This window comes from Sphaeroforma arctica (assembly GCF_001186125.1).
Source record: "Sphaeroforma arctica JP610 unplaced genomic scaffold supercont1.254, whole genome shotgun sequence".
Lineage (NCBI taxonomy): Eukaryota > Ichthyosporea > Ichthyophonida > Sphaeroforma > Sphaeroforma arctica.
This window is the reverse complement of record NW_014040304.1, coordinates 7,149-15,861: the sequence shown is the minus strand read 5'-3', so window position 1 is coordinate 15,861 and position 8,713 is coordinate 7,149. Positions and strand designations below refer to the sequence as shown.

The following is an 8,713-nucleotide window of genomic DNA, read 5'->3' as shown; positions in this document are numbered from 1 at the left end:
GATTGTCACTGGCAAGAGATACCTCAATCCATTGTAACCCTTTTTATATACATAAAAATAACGGCTTGGAGATCAACCCTAAACCCTAAAACCCTAAACCACTAAACCCTAATCCCTAAATCCCTAATCCCACAAAAAGTATTTTTGTAAAGCCAAATCGTAGAGAAGGCTATGTCAAAAATTATTGCGTAGGGCCCGGGGTTGGGGACTACTAGTAGAAACCTTTGATAAACGACGCTCGTCAGTGACTTCATCCTGACGCAAAAGCGTCCCACTTACATCTATCGCTCCCATTTTAAACCATGCATCAGTTGATGTTCTCGGTGTGTTGAATCAAGAAGATCTCTTAAATCGATGCGTCTTTCTCTTGCCTTAAAACCATGCATCAGTTGATGTTCTCGGTGTGTTGAATCAAGAAGATCTCTTAAATCGATTCGTCTTTCTCTTGCCTTAAAACCATGCATCAGTTGATGTTCTCGGTGTGTTGAATCAAGAAGATCTCTTAAATCGATGCGTCTTTCTTACCTTAAAACCATGCATCAGTTGATGTTCCCGGTGTGTTAAATCAAGATCTCTTTACTCTTGTTCGGTCTCAATATCAGATTCAAGCCCGGCATCGCCAACACTCATTTCAGTTAGTCCTCAACATAATAAACTTTTTCGGATTATATATTTGTGTGTGGTGATTGTTACTCATTTGAAATATACTTTGTTTGTTCTCGTACAATTTGAAAAGCTCTTCTGATTCCCGAGACTCCCGAGGACATCCAAACTTAATGCATAATGTGGGAGGTAGACGATGACGTGGTGGATGTCAAGACCATCCCTATGGGCCCCTGTGCTAAGACACGGAAGTTCTACGAGCTATGGTGTGTAGTAAACAATCAAGTATGATAGCAGTAGTAGTACACGTTAGAGGAGAAGCTTGTTCGCTATTGTGTCTACATATACATGAAATGTGTAAGATGTGTGTGGTTGTCTGGGAGCGTACTCTGATTGACTTGGTGACATATTTATTGTATGATTTCCGTATAGAATATGGAGCTACTTTAATTAAGAACGATGTTCTATTGCATAAGTCCTGTGCAATTGTGTGTTGGTGTGAAGACGAAGGCACAGCCGTATTGAAGTTTTTATGTCGTATTTCTACATTATCTGAATGATTCTTGCAGCGATTGGATTGAGGCGTCCAAGAAGTTGGTTGCATCAAAGCAGGCCAAATCGTACTCTCGCGTAAAGGAATATATCGATGAATGGCGCAGGACGGATGACAATCTGTTTCCACTGCTTCGGATACTCACGCCACAATCAGTATGTCGCCTTCGACTTGAGATGAAAATGGTGGCGGCGTTTATTGTTCAATAATTCTGAGTAGGAAATAGTCGGACGAACTGTTGTAGTCTTTAACCCGTTCGATCGAATGCACAGTTAAATTCTCTCTCATGTCTGTCTTGAAGACGAGAGAGTATATCGAATCCATTGACTTGCCGCTTGTTTCAATGACAAATTTAGGAGGAGTCGGATAAACTGGGGTTCTAAACTTCTGCTGTTTTCTGCCAATTAACCCCAGGATACGACTCGCTTGAGGTTTGGACTCAAGGAGAAGGCCCTGGCTGTTGTGTACGCCGATACATACCAGCTATCATCTTACGACTGCGAATCTCTCAAAAAGTTTGAGTCCACGGCGAAGAATGATACCGGTATTGCTGTACATACACCGGGAACCGATCGATAGCTTAATTCGTTTATATTAACGTGCACGCTGTTCGTCAAGCACAGACGTGCGTTATACGCTGTGGTGAGCATTGTGAGCATTCGGTTGTAGCTGATTGTCCATGCTTCTCTTAGTTTGGCATATTAACAAGGGGTTATAAATATAAAACTGAATCTCCGTGTACGTTGGCGTGTGCAGGGGACTATTCAAGTTTGCTGGAGATCGTGCTGAAACAAAAGGCCGTTCCTAACACTCGCACCGAGAACAGACTTACTATTGCGGAAGTGCTTGATATGCTAACCACACTGGAGCATGCGCATGAAGCCGAGAATATTGAGAAGAAGCGGTTGCGGAAGGAGGTAAAGTTATCTCGATGTATATCCTACTTACGCACAGTACGGCTCTTTTATGATACTTTATTCACAGGGTAATGATAGCACATACTCTCCGACTTCAGCGATCATCTGACACCATGCCACCAGACATGCATGCACCGGCCGATACATGACTCAAAGCCCAAAAAAATTGAATATCTGCTCAAATTAGACTCTATAGTGTATTGACTCGTACTGCTGCTCTCGTGTTTGCCCCAAAGAGTATTCATTGATAATTCCTACCAAGCGAGCGAATTTGCGACGGTGGTTGGCATTTACAACGCGGCCGAGTTGCGATAGATCACCTATCTGCGACGTATATATTGGAATTCCCGAAGAAGCGTTCCATGTAACCCCGAAACCATTCTAACGGTTCCGAAGCGACGGTTTCGTATTCCTATAGTTATATCACTGGACTGCCGATGGTTGCTTCTAGTCACTCATATGCGTCATTTAATTTCCAGGTATTCAGTAAGGTGTTGCGTTGTATGTCTGCCCGTGAGAACAAATACTTTGCCAAACTCATCCTAGGGGACGGCCTAAAGATAGGGATCGGCAAAAAGGTGATCCTGGATGCCTACCATAGTAGAGCTGCAGAATTCATGCATACTAATTCCAGTTTCCAGGAGGTATGTTGCAATGTGACCTACGTCCATCCCGATACAGCTTCATTCCTATATCACTTTCTCAATGTTTTATGGGTGAGCATATATTAAGTTATCTTTAGTCACGCAGTGACATTGTTAATACATTTCCGGCTCTGTGTGCGATTTGGAATCCGCCAATCCTGTTTAACCCCGTACGTCCTATATTAAAGCGAATGTCTACGTACATCAGGAAATCCGCGTCGATTGTGCGGTTTAAGAGCAATGTATTTATATTGCCGACTATGCATGTTTCTACACTGAGCGCCTATAAGGTTATATTTGTTATTCAACATAAAACCAGTATTTTATGTTTCAAAACAAATCAATCCTGTGCTAATTTTGGGTACGACTCGGTGTTTTAATCACGGGCCATTTGCAGATGGTATACGAGTGCAGAGACCCGAATGTGCTGCCGAACGTATTGGATATACGGCTGGGTAAGGCCTTTGTGCCGATGCTATCTGAGAAGTCCAACTTGCATGAAATTAAAGCCCTGGTACGTCATTCACGAAAACAAGACATCTACCAGTGTCCTTTTTTACGTACCGAGCTGTTCTTTGATCACTTGTTCACGTATCATGCCACATCATGTAGCTGTTACATTTTTGTAGGATGCAAGATCCTATAAAGTTACGTATTTGTGCCACACTTTGTAGCCGTTGCAAATTCATATTTGAAGCGACAAGTTTGTGGCTAACGTCGCACACTCGATCAATTGATAACTGCTTTACTATGGCTGGCTGCAAAATCGTTCCCAACATAGTGATACTGCTAGCTTCGGGATGGTTTCTTATTTTTTTCCCTTGCTAATATACGCGCACCTGCAAGTATTCGTATAGAGTTCATGCAGATTTATTGAAGCGTAAGTCGCTCACACAATCGCTCTCTCGTCTGTTTTTAATTGATGGTTTAGTTTGAGAAGAGTCGAAAAATGCGGATACGCACTATGGCAGTATTCGTAAAGAAACATGCCGATTTCTATGTGTAGGCCTCATACACAACCGCTCTTTCACTCGCGTTATCTATTGCACATCCGCACTTTCACTCGCGTTATCTATTGCACAGCCGCTCTTTCATCTCATCTTATCCCTATGTTATATATTAGTATGGTAAGGGTGAATAAATGCGGATACGCACTACGGCAGCATTCGTAACCAGATACGCCGGTGTATAAGCGCCTGTGTAATACGCCAACCGCTCTCTCAACTGCTTTCCATCCCTATATATTTTATTTTAGTTTGAGAAGGGTCAAGAAATGCGTAGCGAGATCAAGTACGACGGTGATCGCTTCATCATCCATCTCAAGAAGGGATTCGACGGAACTCCGCACATGAAAATTCTGAGTCGCAAGTTCAACGAATTTGACAATCTGTATACGAAATCCTTTGTGGCCAAACTCGGGCCCTGTTGGGAGAATGGTACGTCAAATAGGTTGAATCGGACTTCTGCTGTGTTGCTGTACCACGTACCAGAAGTGCATCTTTTAATACTTTTTGTAGCAGGCGCACAAGGTTTTGCACTGCTGCAATGAGGTTTAGCCTGTAAATGTCGATTAATACTTGACTCCCACTGTTATGTACTACAGTGAAGACAGATTGTATCATCGACACCGAGCTGTGTAAGTGGAATGCTGAGCTGCAGTGCATTACACCCCGAGCAGAGGGTGACACTGATGTCAAGAAAATGTACAAGGAAGAAAGTATGTCATGTGTGTGGTGTGGTTGTGAGGGTATATGGCTTTCAAAGTCCATTGCTGAAGGGTAAAGCTTATTTTCTTGCGTAGTTAGGAATGTATTTTGTACTTCGAGAGCATGTATGCAGAAGTAAGCATGTGTGAAGAGTGTGGGGGAGGATAATACACAAAGATGCCAACAGCGTGTACCAGGAAGGAGTTGAACTGCTTGTATTATGGGTTGATAATAGCTATCCGTCATTCGTGTATTCATGACAATTTGATCACTTTGTACAAAACACTAGCGAGGTAAAACTGTGGTTCTTCTTTTCGTCACTCTCCTGTATTTCAAACGTCAGTTCCATCTTGTGTTCCTCTCTTGCTTGCTATCCATGCACAGTCTACAAGTCCCATTCCAGGAAAGTATACACCTGCATAGCTCAGGGTTCTCCGATACACACCACTTTCAGGGTAAAATGAGTGAGAGCTCCGACATCGAAGCACTTTTCATAGCAGTAGTATAATCGCGATCGCGTGATTTGCTGTGATTGTGATTTTGTGCATTGAATCAACTCTCATAACATAGTTCTAATCGCAATCGCTTGTCCTGTTGTTACTTTGATATGCAGCCCCAGACATCCATCCCATCTATGTTGTGTTCGACCTTCTGTATCTTGACGGGCGATCACTCATCACCCTGCCGCTGCATAGAAGACAGAAGATGCTGAAGGAGACTATTAAGGAAGTTCCAGGGTATATGCAAGTCAGTGATGTGCATACATTGAGAACATACGACGACTTTTGCAAGTAAGTTAAGGTCACAACACAAATCGGTACCAGTATCGCATGTTCCCGTCATTCATTCGTATGGTTTACTAAGTATTAAACTAATTGGGGTACTTTCTGTCCATGTGCTCTTGTTTACTGCCTGCCCAGTAGTTCCTAGTTTGCAATTCAATGGGTTTAGATGTTCAGGTTAAATGACCAATAGACCTTCCCCATCTTACCTGCCCTCACCAACTTCATCTATGACAGATACTACAATGCTGCCATATCGAATCGGGAAGAAGGAATCATGCTCAAGCACGTGGATGCACCATATGTTCCAGCTAAGCGTGACGCGAACTATTGGATCAAAGTCAAACCCGAACATCTCGATGAGGTGGCAGATCCCGTGGACGTGGTGGTGATAGGCGGTATGTGTGTGTGCATGGCAAGCCCTCCGTTTCCACGGGTTTACTTTCGATGCCAATGTCTAAACCACATCTGTCTCTGTCACATATCAAGTCCTCGCTGCAAGAGATGGACCATGCTATATTTATTTATTTATTTTTGCAATTAAGTATATCATCGCAAATACTATCACTCACATATTATATAAAGTTCTGGGTCGGTGATATGTCATGCTAGATTGTATGAATGCGCATCTCTGGCAATGGTTGATGCTAGTGAGCCACACAGCACCAACTCATCGCGACATCCACTGCGCGTATCTCCTTTCAACAGAAGTTCATCCAATATATTACCAAACAAAACTATCGTTCAATTTCTGCCCTCGAGTGCTAAGCCATTGCATTTCGATTTGTATGGCAAAGTTAAGCTGTTTCGAAATCTTTACTTTGATCTAGGCTTCTTCTCGGGCGGCTCTCTGAACCGTGGGGTGGTCACGCACTTTCTCATGGGAGTGCTATCTACCAAGGAAGAGACATCAGATGGAGATCCTGTGTTCGAGTCGTTCTGCAAAGTAAGTATTAGTCGCGAAGCTCAAGTGCGATAGGCTAAGTGTTTTCCGACATTTGCGCCTTGCGGTAGCGTGAACATCCTTCTAAGTTTCCGGAGAGAAAGTATAACACCTAAGATCATTGACCTCTTAGTAAAGCCCGTACTATCGCTTGCATCTAACCTCATAGTGGCCAAAGTGTTTTATTTCTGTGCATGACTCATAGTCAACGCATATTACCAAGAATCATCCCAGTATCTTAAACCGCTTCTTCTGTATGTATACCATCTGCCTCGAGAATGATTATATACGCTCCATTCCCTATCTTCGTACTGGTGCCAACAACCACACCCGAGTCGTGCTTATTCGTCCGTGTCTGGATACCTTCAAGTATACGGTTCCGCTCAACGAAAGTCTCGCTTATTGTAATGAGTGACAAAAAATCGCTCTATCCATTTTTTTTTCTACACCATTTTGACTAATATTTGTTCTTATCACATGTTACTTGATTTTCCTCACATGAAAACAGACTGGTGGTACTATGAAAGTAGTGGAGCTTCGTCGGCTCATGGAGAAGCACCGGGACCACATGCACAAGTACGATCATTCGAATCCTCCGCCATTTCTACGAATCCCGCAGGCGAATGCTTCACAAGGTACATGTGCTTAATATCTGCAGTTCGGTGTTTCAATAAAGCTTAGTGCCCGTCACCCGAATTATTCTACCTTGGGATGTGGTGTTTTGTAGCCATACATGTAACACACTAGCGAATGGGCATCTCTTGCATTTGTCTATCGATATTCTGATTGAACGATCTGATGGTAAATCTACAAGGTATGCGTGGTTAGGCGTACACGTCGGATACGAACTCATATGTGTATTCCCAATTGTCTTGTGAACCGCTTACCGCCACAGCTAATGAAATGCTACCAGACATCTACATCAACCCAATAGAAGCGAGCATAGTTCTCAGTCTGAAAGGCGCTCAGGTAATGGCGTGCCGGGCATTGGCTGTTATGCACTCTTTATTCTTTCAATGCGTTTGAGCTTTGAACTTTTTCGTTGAGTTTAGAATGAGAAAATTATATAGCTCATTTTGGTAAGCCCGGTACAAGGTTGCTACTCAAAAGCTACTTAAACAGCTGCTAAATCGGGATTGGGTACTGCTTCCGAGTGATTGCGTGATACTTAAACATATGTCCGAAATCAAGCACAAGGTTCAAGCTTGGAAATGGGCAGTGTGTTGTTTTGCTTTTCCCTTCTTTAAATTCGTATGAACAACAACCTTTATTATATCCTGTCGTGCACTGTCGCAGCTGGTACCGACCAACAACTACGCTACATCGCACACTCTGCTGTTTCCTCGATTGAAGGAATTGCGGACGGACAAGGACTATCAGACGATCGAAACAGATGTCTCATTGGCCAAACGAGTACAAGACGGCATGAACTTGACGGCTCTGCAGTCGCAACGGTAAGTCTGAAAGTGGCTGTTGCAACCACACCTGCGGGCTGGTGATTTTCTCATATGGGGGGGGGGGCAGGGCGGGACTTAATGGATTATTCACACAGGTACTTCTATGACATGCTCGTAAGCAACTGGCTCTCGCTGGCTATCTTTTGATCATGTACTCGTGGCACTGTAAGGGTCCATGATAGATTATGTTGGAATCCAGCGTCTGGGACTGCAACAGCATGATTCTGCCGTATCGGACACTTTGTACCACATTGCAACCATTCGGCCTAATCGCCTCAAACCTCATATCGCCATTGGCAGGAAAATAACTCCACAAAAGGTCAAAAAAACCAGACGACAAGAGATAAAATGGGCGGGCACGGGGAAAATAACTGACACATCAGATGTCAAAGTGGAAAGTGACACATTCCAAGGTTTGGTGATTCACATTGCCTCCGACATTGACGAGCCCGGGAAACGGAAACCCGATTTAGAAAAGGTGATTGCTAAGTTGGGCGGCAGATCTAAACCTACAGCTACGGATGCGAATTATATTATTATCGGAAAGGTATTTGTTTTGTCCATTTGCGTAGGGTACTTGGTTTCTCTACAGAACGATAAACTATCCCCAGTACAGTCGATTGCTTTGTTGAGTACAAGACAGAGCGGCCTTGTAAGCATTCGCACTCACTCCAGGCCACACATTTTGAACGAAATACCCTTTACACAGAATACGCTGAAGACTCGATCAGTGATTAAACACTTTACAACGAGAAATGTGGTCAGCTTACACTGGTTGCTGGAATGTTTTGAAGCCGAGAAGGTGTGCGTGTGTGTCGCTATCCGTATTAACTTATGTATGTATATATATATATGTATGTATGTATGTTTGTATGTATGTATGTATGTTTGTATGTTTGTGTGTGTGTGTGTGTGTATGAATGCATGTATATATATATATATATATGTATGTATGTGTGTATGTATGCATATATGTATGTATGTATGTATGTATGCATATATATATACATACATATATATATATATATATATATAATATATATATAATATATATATATNTAGTNTGTAGTGTGTGTGGTTTAGTGTGTAGTTGNGTTAGGTNTTAGGT

At 42.8% G+C, this 8,713-nt stretch overlaps 1 protein-coding gene across 1 annotated transcript in view; it reads left to right on the top strand.

The window, feature by feature from the left end:
- The first annotated feature begins 253 nt into the window (after positions 1-253).
- Positions 254-8,713, top strand: part of SARC_04486 (hypothetical protein) — a 10,876-nt gene continuing 2,416 nt past the window's right edge. Inside the window, exons 1-17 of the mRNA XM_014301676.1 lie at positions 254-323; positions 737-869; positions 1,173-1,311; positions 1,571-1,700; positions 1,913-2,073; positions 2,553-2,717; positions 3,115-3,231; positions 3,973-4,153; positions 4,321-4,434; positions 5,037-5,214; positions 5,443-5,603; positions 6,036-6,151; positions 6,657-6,783; positions 7,044-7,117; positions 7,445-7,602; positions 7,906-8,152; positions 8,315-8,407. Coding sequence (XP_014157151.1) covers positions 784-869; positions 1,173-1,311; positions 1,571-1,700; positions 1,913-2,073; positions 2,553-2,717; positions 3,115-3,231; positions 3,973-4,153; positions 4,321-4,434; positions 5,037-5,214; positions 5,443-5,603; positions 6,036-6,151; positions 6,657-6,783; positions 7,044-7,117; positions 7,445-7,602; positions 7,906-8,152; positions 8,315-8,407 — 2,247 coding nt within the window. The 5' untranslated portion in view covers positions 254-323; positions 737-783. The remainder of the gene's footprint in view (positions 324-736; positions 870-1,172; positions 1,312-1,570; positions 1,701-1,912; positions 2,074-2,552; positions 2,718-3,114; positions 3,232-3,972; positions 4,154-4,320; positions 4,435-5,036; positions 5,215-5,442; positions 5,604-6,035; positions 6,152-6,656; positions 6,784-7,043; positions 7,118-7,444; positions 7,603-7,905; positions 8,153-8,314; positions 8,408-8,713) is intronic.